General features: G+C 36.3%; 1 protein-coding gene across 1 annotated transcript in view; it reads right to left on the reverse strand.

The window, feature by feature from the left end:
- Positions 1 to 15,946, reverse strand: part of LOC137406928 (cytosolic beta-glucosidase-like) — a 28,428-nt gene extending 12,482 nt beyond the window's left edge. Inside the window, exons 1-6 of the mRNA XM_068093531.1 lie at positions 15,813 to 15,946; positions 6,233 to 6,336; positions 4,658 to 4,788; positions 2,870 to 2,990; positions 2,626 to 2,762; positions 1,510 to 1,696 (exon numbers count right to left, since the gene is read on the reverse strand). Of these exons, the coding sequence (XP_067949632.1) occupies positions 1,510 to 1,696; positions 2,626 to 2,762; positions 2,870 to 2,990; positions 4,658 to 4,788; positions 6,233 to 6,336; positions 15,813 to 15,946 (814 nt within the window). The remainder of the gene's footprint in view (positions 1 to 1,509; positions 1,697 to 2,625; positions 2,763 to 2,869; positions 2,991 to 4,657; positions 4,789 to 6,232; positions 6,337 to 15,812) is intronic.
- Positions 15,947 to 16,446: the final 500 nt, after the last annotated feature.

Below are 16,446 nucleotides of genomic sequence, written 5' to 3' on the forward strand. Positions count from 1 at the left end.
TATGATAGCATGCCGGTCCAATCAAATGTTGCAGATTCGAATCCTGTATGTAATTTCTTTTTCAAACATCCAACCACAGGTTCGAACACACAGATGAACACGGCTCTTATTATAGTGAAGATTTCAAAGTGTTCATGATGCAAATAAAAAAACAAACAAGCAAATACGGTACATAAACAAAGTTATCGTTATTTCCAGAAGTGAGCATCAGCTAACTCCTTCAAAAGGTAGAATGTCAATCTATGGGTTCAATCTAAACGTATACAGATTATCTCAATTTATCTACAAAGCTAGCACTACAGCATTCATCAGCAGGTGCAGCCGAGTTGATACAGAAGCAATGGTTATATATGTATGTTTCGAGCAGTAATTTCTATTGTTCATGAAGTGGCAGTAACGATAAACTGCAGGATTTAGTCTTGTATGAAAATCAATGTCCTAACGAATATCGATGCTTGGATAAAGAAACATGTGCATCTGATATTATTAATATTACATCAATAGCTTAGTTACTGAAGATGCGACATCCGAGCAGACACACACAATAAACTTAGTGAATGCAGATGGTCTGCCATTCACTGAAGTGTGTAATTTCTATAAAACCTCAACTTTATTTCGATCGACGATCGCCTATACACGCAAAGTTTTAGAAATGTCAAATTGGAAATGTCGTCTTGTCATACAAAGTATTTGCTAACGTGTGGCATACAAAATTCCTTGAAACTTTACAATTTTGAAAATAAAACGTAGAAAATCTGGTACGAGTTTCAATTACATGCAAAAACAAAAAAATATACACATTAAGTTAATTTAAACTAGCGTAAGTTAATGTAAATTAAGTTGTGTATTTCTCTCCCTCATTTTCTAATAAACCTGCATACTGATGAGCCTACACTTCCTGTCACTTCCTGTCACTTCCTGTCACTTCCTGTCTAGCATCTCTAAGTTGAAGTGACAGTAAAAATCTCTTTTCACAAAGTATTGCTTTAGTAAGTTTGTCTTTACATATAATTGAGGATTTTCCTTTTATATTTTACATAACGTTACATAATACATTAATGTTATATTTAATTACTTGTAGCATTGCTCATTGTCTCTTGAGCTCAGCAACAAATTAAGCAAAAGTGCTGCTCCAACACGTGCCAGTTTTGCCATAGAAAGCAAATATAAAACGAATGAATGGAACACAGAAAGGAGTGATTTCATATTTTTAATTCGAAGTGTTGTTTGGACTATATAATCAGTGTTACGGCATCGACTCAACTAGCCTGCCAGGTAAATTTGCGGTGTTACTAGACACCTTAAAAGTTTCCTAAATTACTCATTTCTCATCACTAACTTTGACCAAAAAAGAAGGAAACATTTCGAAATTATTGTAGACTAAAGTTCCATAGATATCAATGAACCTTGCACGCTTCTTGAGGGAAGATAGTTTATACACAAGAGGAAGCAACTCACACTCTTCTTATATTGGCTAGCAAATGAATCAACTTGACGATGACTCCTAACCTTGCTGCTGCTGCTTGAAGTTCTTTTCGTATGACCTGTAAACGGCAGCATGTGATTTGATGATGTTATAACTACAGAGGTAAGCACTCTCTCCGGAGTTGTCCGCTCGTCCAGGAGCATGCACTCCCAATTCATAGCCAAACAAGCAGGTACTATATGGCTCATTGAATGTAATCCAGTGCTTCACCTGTAACACATGTATTTAGCATGTGTCAGTCGTGCCTGATTCAGACCAATGTTATGTGTATGACGTGTATGGCTCATAGCTATAGTGGCTCACATCAATCGCAAACCCGCATCAGCTTGCATAGCAGGGCACAGCACCTCGCACGCCGAACATACGATATTGGTCTGAACCAGTCTTTAACAGAGGTAAAAGATTTACAAATAGATGAGCTATCTCTACAGGATATGTAAGATAGTTTGCAGTAACTTTTTGTGGCGGTGCCGGCTCGGCACAGCATTTGTATATAGCCAAGAGCCGTGTGGTGTGGCTTTAGTAGGCTTTGTATAAAATGTTTCTGATTAGTCAGTAGTTAATTAATTAGCCTATGATATCTGTAGTTAACTGAAAGGAAACAACTTTCTGCATGCATTGAGCCAATAGAAATGGTTTATAGCCCACCCTGAGAGTAGTTTTGTTTTGCAAAAACTATGTTAATGCAACTTCTTCTTCAGGCATGCCAGATGCATCACAGCTATGGAGATCTCAGTAATTGTAGATCAAGGAACTTCTGTGTGATTTTTTTTATTGAACAATAATACTAATGAGAGTGAATATTTCATTTTTAACAGTAACAATAATGCCGTAAGCTGCAATAATATTGATAACTCATCCGACTAGGAACATGTTCACAGCAGTAGTGAAAATGGTTGGACAAGTGTCTACGGTTGTAGCGACAAAGTGTCTGGGCTCATTCAACACATTTGTACCTTTTTATAGCATCAGATGCTGTACAATTTTAAGCTGATTAATTTAGTATCGAAATACTTTTTATAGAGCATCTGGTTTAAAAGTTATGACAATTTATCAAATGCTCGTCAAATGCTTAGGTATTTTACCGAATTTGTAATTATATCCAGGTAAGAAAATCAATTTGGTAGAAAAAGAGTTACCTTATGACCCAATTGTTCAAAGCATTTCATCGCATAATTGTTGAAGTGTTGAACCATAGAGCCATTCAGCCAGCCACCAGCGTCCTCGAGAGCCTGTGGGTGGTCCCAGTGATAAATTGTTGCCATCGGTTTTATACCTGTCAATATATGTACATACCCGATGTATACATATGCAGCCGTATCATACGGTAGATGTCAAATGCATGCACTATCCTCAGACTAGTTGAAATGCTGCCAGTTGTACCGTTTGCGACAAGCTCATCAACCAAGGTAATATAGTAGTCCATTCCTTTTTGGTTGTAGGATGCTGCAGTGCCATCTGGAAAGACCCTTGGCCAGGAGATTGAAAACCTATAAAAGTCCACCTGCAGACACAAATGTAAAGGTGCACATCTGGTTAACTAAAGGCAGGTTTGCGTTTTGCTCTAAAAACTTGCAAAGACATGACAATCTATCAGCTCTTCCGCTCTGCTAATCCTAATCTCATTTTAACGTTGCCATACTCCAGCCACTGTCAGATGTTTTATGTTTTCTCACCAACAACCTTGAAGGGAGGTCTTGGATACGTTATGCCGAGTACCGTAAAACCTCTAATTGAACGCAACTTTTATTTGACCGCCACTATGGAAGAAGGTTAAAAAATAAAGCACCACCCTCTAATTGACCGCTACCTCCATTTGACTACCACTTTGACATTCTTTGATCCTGTAATAGCAAGAGATCGGTAGGATAGTGTCCAGAACATTATAATAATGAATTGATTACATCAATATCAATTAATTCTTTTGTTAATTCTTTTTATATCAAAGTCTGTTCTCCAACTCCAAAGATTTTCGGCTTTTTGTTAAAACTTCAAAAGCAAAAGCATAGAAATAAGTAACAACTGTATCATACTAATAGTAATTCTGTGTTTGATGCGGTCTTAATACTTGTCTTAATACTTGTGGTCTTAATGTATGTGAAAAATGGTTTACATTTACAATTGAACATGAAGGAGTAGTTTTAGGCTATAAGTTGTGCTTAGCACCCACGCAGCTGAAAGTTTATCATTACTTGTGCAAAACGCAAAGCTTAAAAGTTTTGCTCTGCTAAAAAAACAGTTTGGACGCTAATATCGACAGTTTAGCAGTGCAGAAAAAGAGTTGAGATTAGAAAGCATGGTGGAAAGTATTGACCACGCGGAAGAAGATGAAATCATTCCAAACTAAAGCGCATAAACTGACCGAACAAATGATACAAATATATTTGATTTTAAAATGTTAATTTTTGTTTCTGCATGATTTTTATTATAAGCATGGTTTGTTTATGTCACTTATTATATTGGTAGCATTTGGTAGATTGATACATAACTTGAAAATTCGAAGATTTATAGCATATTATTTGATAGCATCCTTGTGGTTATCTCAACACAGCTTACAATGAATCGACATTCATAACTCCTCTTCCATTGCACATAAAAAGCCAATTTTTGCTGCAAACGTTAACAAACATATCAATGAGTGCAATGAGCTTTTATGCAACATTGTTAAATATAGTTATGAAATAAAAATAGTCCTTCAAATTAATCATTAAATAAAAGATTTAAATCTCTTATAAATTGCAAAGCAGGACATGGACTATAATTGCAAGCAATGCATATTTATTTATTTATTTATTTATTTCCCAATGCATATTAATTTAGAGATCTACGACAAGTTGGAAATATGCTAGCAGGTTCCTTGCAACTAAAACAGTTAATGTTGTTCTGCCTGAAGGAGTATATAGGCGACATTCGTTTCGCCCGTAAAAGGGCCAAGCAAATGTCGCCTATAATAATAGGCAATAACGACGCCAATAATAATAAGCCAGGCATGCCTGGCTTAAATTTATCTTCAAAAAATTCAGATGAACTATTTGAAAAATACAGCGCCAGCCTCTATTTGAAGGCCTCCTCTATTTGGCCACCACTATAGATGATGGGTTAAAAAATACATGTAGAGTATTATGGCGTTCAAATAGATGTTTTACTGTATGTGAAGGTAGATGAACTTACCCCTAATTCCTTGAGAAGTTCAATATCTTCTTTGTACCGATGATAGCTATCACAAGCTACATTTCCAGTTGAGCCATCAGCTACCTTGCCAGGTTTCCTGACATACGTGTCCCATGCACTCCAACCTTTACCTAAAGATAATAGAACAAATGGAGGAATTCTTGCAGTTGTAATTCTATGAGCCTACAACTGCATGAAAAAAAGTGTCGCAGTGAGTGACAAAAGGGTAGGCACTCATATGTGCAGATTCAAAACATCCTGCGACTATTTGAGTAGTTCACTCAAATAGGCAAATTTCTACAAGGCACTTTTGAATGCATGTTCTAAAAACAAACAATCATGCAACTTGAAAAGCTTGTTTATTTGAAAAAAGCTTAGTATATATCTATTGCCTATTCATGCAGATAAATTAAATGCATATATGGGAAACTGTACAAGATTGGAACAGAATGATGTTACAAAAGTCATGAAACAAGTTTTGAAACTGTTCCACAAGTTTATATATAGGCTACTGACAAAATTTTAAAATTATATTAATCTTTTGCAGTATAATCGCGATATTTCATTTTTTAATAATTATTTAATATTAAAACAATACATGCCCGGTTTTGGAAACAAAAACACTCGCGGATGCAAGCTCTAACATGAGGTTGTTTTGTCGCTGATGATTAGCCAATTGTTGAATTCGACACAAAATGCACATCTGTTGGTCATCATTCTTATAAATTTTTCCCGATTTAGTCATCTCACTATGTGGTTACCTGACCCAACATAGTATAGTTACTTACCAGCCATTTCACAAACTAATGTGCTTTATAAATAAAATTTATAAGGTTCCTTCCGGAGAGTATCAGTATGTGAATACATTTTTTCAGCTTTCAACAGCATGTGAGCAGCCAGCAATGCATGCCACTGCAAGGGTATGTGTATTAAATCATCGATGGAAAGGAAAGTTTACCCGGCGATGCCCCGAATTTATTTTATTATCAATCAGATAGCTTGAAGGTTGATGTTTAATAAGCTGGTTCTCATGAACCGGAGGAAATTTTGTAGCCAAATATTTCTAGCGACCTGGTAAAAGGCATGGAGCATACGCTTGTAGAGTTTGGATGAAATCGGCCAAAACGCAGTATTCACGCGGACTAACAGACACATACAATGACAATGTGAAATCTATTAATATGAAAGTAAAATTATTTATTATCCTACAAATGACAACATAATTAAAAGTCGATACTTTATGCGATGAATCGTAGTAATGACCAAAAGGTAAATGGAAAAATGGTAGATGGAAAAAGCAAAACTTTACCTGCTAAAACAGCAAAATGGAACTAAAAAGGTTATGGTAACATACATCTACATACAACTCCAAGTTAATGTTCCGATGTTCGGCACTAACACAGGCAAACACAGGATCACTCAGCTTATTATAAACTAAAATAATAGCAAGCATATTCTGGTAACTTGCATGTCAACCTGCTCATGAAGGCTTTGTTTTTTTCAACAGCAGAATCTTGATAACAAGTAAATAATATTGGAAATGTTTATGGTATATATTGTAATTATCATACTGACCATCAGCATCCCAAGCTCCTTCAACCTGGTAAGAAGAGGTGGCTGTACCCCACATAAAATCATCAGGGAACCTTTTTTTCAAAAATCTACCTTCTTCATTTGCACTATAGGTAATTGTTACCAAAAGGAGTGCACCAAAAATCAAAGTTGACCGTAACATGGTGCAGACAAAACTACATGTACATGTATATCCTTTTCATGCCCAAACCACAGGTGAGAACGAACAAATGGGTATCGATAAATGTGTGAGAAAAACCAGATGGTCATAAGCCCTTAACAATACAGGAAAAAATTATGATTGGTTTTCATAAACTATACATTAGACGTTCCTATAACATAAGTAAATCCCCTTTTACATAAATTTCCATGAATATAAAGAACTAATGTAAAGCATTTGCATCGTATCATGTAAAAAAACTCCATTAATGCACAACGCCAAGTCGGCGCAAACTCTCAATGAATAACGACAGTCCCATAGTTAGTCTTGAAGTACGTATTATGTTGTTTCTTGTCACACTTGGGAGGGGAAACGACATATAGGGAGGGATATCTCTATTATACATACTAGTACCCTGTCAGTCTAGTGTGTGTTGAAAGATTGCCAGGTGTGCGGACTAAGCGCAGAGAACAACTAGCTGCACAATTATTCAGAGGTATGTATTTTTTTTCTGCCACTCTTAATTGACATACTCAATGTCTAATGCTCTTCCAATTTCTTCTGCAATTGCTATGACTGACATGAGCTATCACTTATCATTTCTTGTCTGATGGTAATGCCTGGTTGGGAGTGCTCTCTAAGTAGTTGGGCTAGTTATAAATCCTAGTCAGTTAGTAAATAATTTGCTGTTATATTTTTATCTCTGTTCTATCAATAACAGTGGTGCATCTTTCACAATGTTTGCAATTTAGTTCACAACTATTTCGGTTATAGCAGAGTTAGTTTTAATCTAACGCCATTCAGTACTGGCAATCTAAGCATTATTTGTGTTGTGCCACTGTGATATGTAGCCTTCAGAGGTCAATGTTGATAGACATTCTTTTGAATTGAATTTATCTCGCAATCAGCTTGCGTTAGTTGGTCATCCATTTTTTTCCATTCTAAATGTTGGTTTGGCTGATGTTCGTAGGTCTATGCAATAGTGAGGAGCCTAATTCTCTTGGTACGTAATTGCTTTACAAACATAGCAAAGGATGTTTTAACAAATGATCAGCTTGAAAATCGATGGCAAAAATTTGCAATTAAATTCACATTACAGTTATTTGGTATTAAAAGATTCCCCATGTCTTACTCTGATGTATTGTAGGTGCAAAATATGTGGAAATGTGATTACAAGCTCTTAAAAGCTCATAAACGAGCAGTTAAACGGCTGTAGGTTGGAATCCCTTTATTTTGATGACGGTCTCAAACATTGTGGTTATTGTTTTGTGGTATCATGTGAATTGAAAGGCCAATAAAATGCTCAATATAAAACGTCTCGTGGCACTAGTTTATGACAAACACTTTGGTTCTACCGAAAAGCCCGTACCAAATATAGATGCTCGCTACTTTACAGTTTTGTTTCGGCTTGGTCTAATCATCTAGTTGTAATCTGATCATGTGACCCATACTTCCTCCCAAACAGTGCGAACAATTTCTGCAGCATTTTTCGAGTATCACAGGTGACCAAAGGTTCCTCATGTTTACCAGAGGATGATATGCACTCCTTCGAGCTAAGGTTGAAAAATTAAATGAATTTTTACGGTAGATTTTGGGATATCAGTGCTCAAAATGACAGCATTACAATGATGATGAAATAAACACGTATTGACAATAGACATGGTTTTATTGAATGCGAGAAGTACATTTGTAAAAATATTTCGACGAATGATTTTGCATGAAAGTGTATACGGAAGCCATCTTGTTCAGCTATGTCCCATTTGAGCCGTTTTAGTAAGGGATTCCAATCTACTGCGTTTTCGTGATGGCTGTGATTAACTGTTCATTTTTTAGTTTTTAAAAGCGTATAATCACCTTTCCACATATTTTGCACCTACAGCACAGCAGAGTATGACATGGTGACTCTTTTGATACCTAATAACTGTAATGTGAATTTTGTTGCAAGTCAACCTTTAAGTAAATAGTAGTCTCAACATTTGAAGAAATGTCAGATAGTCTGAAATTTCTGAAAACATTATAAACCTGACGTTATGTTAACTCTTTGTCTTAGTCTGGCTCTACACTTTTATATTTTATTGTTTAAATCTGCTTTAAAATCACAGAAACCAAGACTAGTGTGAATTGTATAAGTAACGAAAACGAAAGAGAACAAAACATTTTGTAAATTTTGTCAAATAAGGTTTACAAAGAATCTCAGTAACCATCTCATAAGATTGCAAGAAAGAGGATGCTGCAAAATTATACTGAAACTAGCGATAGCGTAGAAACTGGTAATAATAAATAAAAATTACGTCTAAATGGAAATTTAAATAAGTTAATTCAAACCTCAGATAGCCCAAGTTAGACTGACTCTGGGTCTTCGTAGGCACTTCTACCTAGTCGTTAGTCAACTATGCTATACGTCCATTTGCCTGCTCTGACATACTGAGTATGACAAAAACGTATTTTGATAAATTATTTTTTCATTTATTTCATTTCTTACGTATAATTAGGCACTTAATATTTAATTTGGCAGTTATAAAACATGCGTTAGTACTAATCGCTACATATAATTATCTGAAGTACAGCGGAACCTCGGTTCTCAAACGCTTCGGTTCTCAACCAACTTGGTTTTCGGCCAAAAATGTGAGATTTTTTCGTCTCGGATCTCAACCATAAAATCGGTCCTCGACCAAACCAGAACATGCGCATTTGAATTAAACGTTCGGAACAGCTCCGGAAACAGCATGTTTGTACGTTTAATGACATTGTTATGAGCCACTTTCGGAAGGTTCTCAAAAAAGGGAAAAGTTTCGCGTCATTAATTCTTTACAAAAAGGAGCCATCTGGGAGGACGTCGCCTCTACCGAAGAGATTTTTTTGAGACTAAACTGCTCCAGTCGAGTTACGCTAAATTGTTTTGAAGGAGGATTCTTCTTCAAAGATGTGAAGTAAATGTGCCATTGCCGTTTCTATTTTCTTTTTCCCATGATTTTGATGTAACTGATCTGTTGCATTTTTTTGCTTGTTTCATTATCAATTTCTGCGATCTTTAGTATTATACCATAACCTTTAACGTTTTCGACGTTTTAAGAACAAAACATAAGAAATGTTTACTTTTTGTTTTCTTTTTTCATCATCATAGATAGAAAATCTTTTATTAATGTTAAACACGATTTATATCTACCCGTTTTTATTTATAGTCTGCAGTATACAGTACCGTTTATGGTGTAAAATATTAAAAAATACTTCACCAAAGTATCGACTTGGAACGGATTAAAACTTACATACATTAATTCTAATGAGAAAACTTGTTTCGGATCTCAAATAACTTGGTTTTCGACCAACCTTCTAGAATGGATTCAGGTAAAAGGTTCAACTGTAATTACAAAGTTTTGCGCTGTGAAATCAACCGTAGTAAACCTAAAACGATTCACGACTGCTATGCTAGCAAACTAAAAAATAAGGGGTAGCCATGGTAAGGGTATGGTGGCTTGTCGCGGGCATTCAGAAACCTCGTAATCTTGACTTGAAAATTATTACATCTCGCCCAAGATGTTCATAATCTTTCTTCAAATTTGCGTCGAGAACACACGAATTTTAAAGGATGACTTGCGACAAAATTCACATTACGGTTTATTTGGTATCAAAAGATTCACCATGCCTTACTCTGCTGTGTTGTAGGTGCCAAATATGTGGAATTGTGATTAGAAGCTCTTAAAAGCTCAAAAACGAAAAGCTGCCGTAGATTGGAATCTCTTCATTTCTCTGACGTGGTCATGATAGTTTGGTTATTGTCTTGTCACGTGATGTTCTCACGTGAACTGAAAGGCCAATAAAAAGCTTGATATAAACTTATCGTAGCACTAGTTTATGACAAACACTTCGAGTTTTACCGAAGACCCCGTATCAAATATAGATGCTCGCTACTTTACAGTTTTGTTTCGGCTTGAACTAATCGTCAAGTCGTAATCTGATCATGTGACCTAATACAGTGAAACATGGATAACTCGCCCTCGGATATAGCGAACACATGGTTAACTCGACTGGATTTGCTTGGTCCGTTCCCACGCAATGATAAATGGCTCTATATAACTCGAATTCAACACTGTTATAACGAACTGTTTTTTGCCCAACGGCTACCGAAACGGTTGCTATCGCTTTAGAAAATCACTTTATTCCAAGCCATAGAGGTAAACCTCAACTTTTCGTAATTCATAAGCGTCGTTATTACCTCCATCGGCAAAATATTTTTGTCAACGACTGTTCTAAAGGTTTGGTGAAATTTGATTTATACTGCTATACGATGAATAGAACGGGCTAGCCGGGTCACGGGCGCAAGGATTCTCGCCACGCACATACAAAACAAAAACAGCATGTTGTTTTTGTTTTGTATTTGCGTGGCGGAAATCCTTGAGTGCGTGACCCGGCTAGCCCGTGATGAATAGTTTTCCGACGTTGATTCCGTGTTGAATTAACATCGGAATGTTGAATGTTTAAAACGTCTTAAGAATTGTTGTAGTCAAACGTATACGTTGTCTTAGCTAAAAAAACTATTCATCGTTTGACCTAAACACAAAATACGTGTGTACATTTAATAAGTATCCATTCAATAAGCGTGAGTGATATACAATGTACCGTAAAACCTTGTAAAACTTTTAATTGAACTGCCTCGGAGTGTTGCTTTTAACGAATCGCAGGTAAAGTAAGGTAATCTTTCCATAAACTTCAAGAAAGATCGGCAAAATTGATCGTGGGTAAAACGCTCAAAAGAAAAAGATGTCTTTTTTTTTAGCATTTCAGCAACGATCAAGTTTTGCCAATGTCAATCTAAAAAACGTTCTGGCAATAACATCACCTCAAACAACAAACCAATCTCAAGTGATAGAAAAATCTCTATACTTTTTGATAAAAACGTTTTAAACTTTACATTAGAAGCATTTAATTTGAAACAAGCCATTTGTGCTTTTGATTTATATTATAGTTTGTATATGTTCATGTATCTACTAATAAATAAGTAAATACATGGACTTGTGACAGTGCTCTGATAACTTGAACACTCTGATAATTCGAACACTTTTGCTCGGTCCCTTGAAGTTTGAGTTATCCGAGTTTCACTGTACTTTGAAAATAATTTTTGCAGCACTTTTCGATCATCACAGGTGACCAACAGGCTCGTCATGATTTTCAGACAAGGATATGCACTCCTTCGAGCTAAGGTTAAAAAGTTTAACGAATTTTTACAGTAAGTTATTAGATATCAGTGCCTAAAAGTGACAGCATTACAATGACGATAAAACAGACGTGTAATAACAATAAGCATGGTTTTATTGAATGCGTGAAGTAAACTTGTGAAAATATTTTGACGAATAAGGTTGCACAAAAGTGTAAACAGAAACCATATACCACAACTACGTCACATTTGAGCCGTGTTGGAAAGAGAATCCAAACTACGGTGGTCTCGTGTGGCTGCGATTAACTGTTCGTTTTTGAGCTTTTAAGAGCTTGTAATCACATTCCCACATATTTTGCACCTACAACACAACAGAGTAAGACATGGTGAAACTTTTGATATCAAATAACTGTAATGTGAATTTTGTTGCAAGTCAACATTTAAGAAAGAACGACGCCTACGCCTGTTGACTCGGGATTCGCGTGTTCTCGACCCAAGATTATGAACATATCAGGCGAGATGCAATAATTCTCAAGTCGAGATTACGAGGTTTCTAAATGGCCGCGATCAGCCACCATAAAAAGGCCATGTGAGAGCAACTCCATTGACATTCATTTACAATAGACAGAGGAAAACGCAAGGCGACCAAGCCGATATATTTAGAGAAAGGACTTCTGGGACAGAGGTTGACCTAGAAAAGATTGCAGACACCATATATCGAGATTTATAGAAATTTATACACAATGAACAATCTTTAAACAAATGTATTTTTCCTGTTCACATGTTAGAGGAATTTATTGATGTTCATGATTGCTAGTCAGAATAGGCTAAATATCTGCTCCAATTAGATACTAGCGGTCAAGGTCATTTAAGATATACTTTTCCATTTTTTCAAGATAAGATTTGTGTTTAGTCTTTTTGTTATCAAAATGTGTCTAACTGTTTTTCAATTGTACTGTTCCCTACATAACATATTGAACCCTCAGGATACGATTACCCTGATATACGATTTGTTTCACCTTACGAAATGGAACATGAGGATTTTTTCACGTCACCAAAGGTATCTTATTTCACCATACGAGATCAGCAAAATTTTCGCTCGAGTTCAAATTTGGAAATTGGTGTGCTTATCACGTATGTCCAAATAACAAAGAAACCATAAAGCTGTTCGCCAAAAATATTTTCACAACACCTGAAAGAGATACGATGACCGATTTCTCTCAGTTCAGCCATTCTCATGCGTAAAACGGTAATATTTTCCCTTTAAAATCAGTAGCAAAGTTGGAGTTGCGATCCCTACAAACGGAACATCAGTGGTCTGACAACTTTTCTTAACCTGCTAACAAAAATTTACTTCACTACAAAAACAGCATTGTTCAAGGGTTCTTGCCGATATAGGTTGAAAAAGGTTTTAAACAGGTCCACTAAAAGTTAACGTAAAAACATAGACAGAAACTGATAAACGAGAGATTTTTAGTGACAAAAACCTGAAATTCAATAAAAATAGTTGAAAACACATACTAAAACTTAGCTTTAAGTGTGTGTCTAGTAAGCTAAACTTATTTGAGATGAATTCAAAGTTTATGTTATACGTATGCCTGTCTGTCTGTCTTGAAGGTAAGAACTCCCTACGGTACGTATTGCAAATGTTACATTATGTTACATTTTATTGCAGATCCCAACCACTAAATACAATAAAGTTACTGCAGATAACTGTAATTACTGAGGTTAACATACTATTTTGTTACTAATTTGTAATATGTACAGCAATTATAGTGAATTTTGATGATTTTTACCAGGATGTTTGCATTATATAATTACTATGGCTTCTATACCCCTACATACGATTTTTTCACAATACGATGTCAACACTGGAACAAATCAAAATCGTGTCCTGAAAGTGCACTGTATATGTAAAATTTTATGAGCTTTCTGTTAGTGTCTGGTTTATGGCACTATAATGACTAGTTGTCACTCAATAATTTTTATTGTTACAAATGTAAAAATTTTACAAAGTCAGCAGTCGGCAAGGCGATGTGATTGGTCAGTTTGAACAATAACTGTCAACCTCTAGGCCATCTGCTTATGTAATACAACTACTGCTGCAACTTCTTAGGCAAGTCAGCTTGCATTTTGCTCTTGAAAGCAGCACATGATATACCTACTATAGCAGTTAGTAGTTATGGCATGCTTCTGACATGTAGTGACAATGTTTGGTAGTGTTCTTATGTTCTAGTAGAAAAACACACCGCCAGGACTGTTTTTATAAAGCTACCTTAGGTAGTCCTAACACTTATCAAGGGCTTCTTCTGGAACTGTCAGATTAACCCGAAGGGATGCCTTTTGCAACACATCCAGTCAGACAGAGCCAGGTAGCCATTTCACTTGCCCAATGTGTGTAGGACAGAGGTGGATCTTTAACGTGCCCACATTGTCAGTGTGTCAGTCTCCAAATTATGATCTAGATCTAAAAGGCCCAGCAATTTAGGGTTGAAAGCTTGCTGTGAGGTTTTTTGTCAGATCGGCATTAAGCAGAGCTCGAACCACCAACTGTTGACAGTCAAAGACTGTCAACAGTTGGTGGACAGTCAACAGACATAAACTTTGAATTCATCTCAAATAAGTTTAGCTTACTAGACACACACTTAAAGCTAAGTTTTAGTATGTGTTTTCAACTATTTTTATTGAATTTCAGGTTTTTGTCACTAAAAATCTCTCGTTTATCAGTTTCTGTCTATGTTTTTACGTTAACTTTTAGTGGACCTGTTTAAAACCTTTTTCAACCTATATCGGCAAGAACCCTTGAACAATGCTGTTTTTGTAGTGAAGTAAATTTTTGTTAGCAGGTTAAGAAAAGTTGTCAGACCACTGATGTTCCGTTTGTAGGGATCGCAACTCCAACTTTGCTACTGATTTTAAAGGGAAAATATTACCGTTTTACGCATGAGAATGGCTGAACTGAGAGAAATCGGTCATCGTATCTCTTTCAGGTGTTGTGAAAATATTTTTGGCGAACAGCTTTATGGTTTCTTTGTTGACAGTCAAAGACTGTCAACTCTGGGGTTGGTAACTACTATAATAAAATTGTTTATTTGTCGAAAAAATATAATTTCTGGTCGTTATTAAAAGACCAGCAGAGTCAAGCTCGGACAAGAGTGCAACAAATAATTCAATAACTAAAGAGTTATTGTTCTTACCAAAGTTGTGTTCCCTCCTATTGGGTTCAGCAATTTATATCGCAGGCAGTGGAGGGTTTAGCCAGTTATATCGCAGGCAGTGTTGGGTTCAGCACACTCTGTTGAGTTCAGCAGAGTACAATTGAGTTGGGTTCAGCTCTCTCTTGTTGGTTTCAGCAGGTTGTATTGGAGGCAGCATTGGGTTCAGCGCACTCTGTTGGTTTCAGCAGAACACAAGTGAGTTGGGTTGAGCAGGTTGTATCGTCGACGGCATTGGGTTCAGCGCACTCAGTAAAGTTCAGTGGGGTACAAGTTAGGTGGTTTCAGCAGGTTGTATCACAGGAAGCGTTGGGTCCAGCGCAGATACGTCAGAAGTAGGGATTGTCCTAACACTCTTATGAGTTTTCTTTACAACTAAACAAAATACAGTGTATTTTTATGGGAATATTTACCGTACATTAAGATATGCTAATTTTGACATTCGAAGCAATATAACGTTGTTATATGGTTATTTAAGGAATTTGTTTCACTTGAATACCACACTAATATCAATGATTACTAACTACCAGTTCCACTTCAATCTAAACTATACTGTTATGGTTGATTAGGCTCAGGCAAGCCGCCTTGTTATGATTGTCAAAAGTGGAGAGTTGAATTTATAGAACTTGACCCACATCTTTACTGCAAATCTAACTATGCTAAACCTCAGATGTTGATATAGCAATAGAAATATCCTTTATTCTTATGAACCAAAACCTAATACACAAGTGGCAAAATTCTAGAATATAAGAAAGATAACAAATAGTAAAAGCTAAGTAAATAATCTCTTACGCCAACAGCTGTATAGGCTCTTAAGCTCTGTCTTGTACGTCTACAAGTGTCATTGTCAAAAGAGGATGTGCTAAATAGTTCGCTTTTATAGGCATTTAGGATAGCCTGAGGATGGGTACATATAATGTTCGTATAATATTTTATGTTGTATGAGTAAGTCCATTGGAGGGGACACTGTCTTTGGGTACGTCATCTGAAGAGCGCTGATTTTGTGGGTTGGGTACTAGGATTGCATAATATTGCTTCCGTTGGCGCAGTACATACGTCAGGGAAAAGTACTGGATAAGTGTGAGGGTAAGTTCAGTTATTTTCGGCGGTGCTTGGTGGGGGTTGGAAGATGCCATTGTTTCTACTTCCCTTTGGCGGTTTCCCCTGGCGGGTATTGATGCATTTTCCATGATTTATGTCTTTTCACTTTTGGCGTTTCCAACTAGCGAATCTTTTGATGTCTCCTAGCAGTCCTGCTGCTTGTGGGTATCACATGCTTATTCTGTGGTCTGGTTACATACCCGTTAGTATCTTGTTTTTGCAGTATCTCCATACAACAATGTGCTGAGGTCATAAATTCTGCACAGATCACCGCTGTAATGATAATTTATCAGAGATCGACACATGTGTGAAAGTCCTACTTGAAATGGCTGCAAAGTTTTAAACAAAAAGCAATTTCGCTGCAGTTGCATTGGAGAACTTAGGTGACACAGTCAAACTATTATCTTGGCTTCACTTTAAATTCATAAAAAATAGTCCGTTTGATAGAGCTTTTAAAACTACATGTATTCAAATTCTAGCTAGCGAGAGAAAAAGTAAGACAATGAGAAAAAAGAGAGACTTTCTTCCTTCTCACTGAGCTTAATACTGACAGAAAGATACTGCCATAATCAAATGTGCTGATGCCCGT

The sequence above is a fragment of the Watersipora subatra genome, chromosome 10, assembly GCF_963576615.1.
Source record: "Watersipora subatra chromosome 10, tzWatSuba1.1, whole genome shotgun sequence".
Lineage (NCBI taxonomy): Eukaryota > Metazoa > Bryozoa > Gymnolaemata > Cheilostomatida > Watersiporidae > Watersipora > Watersipora subatra.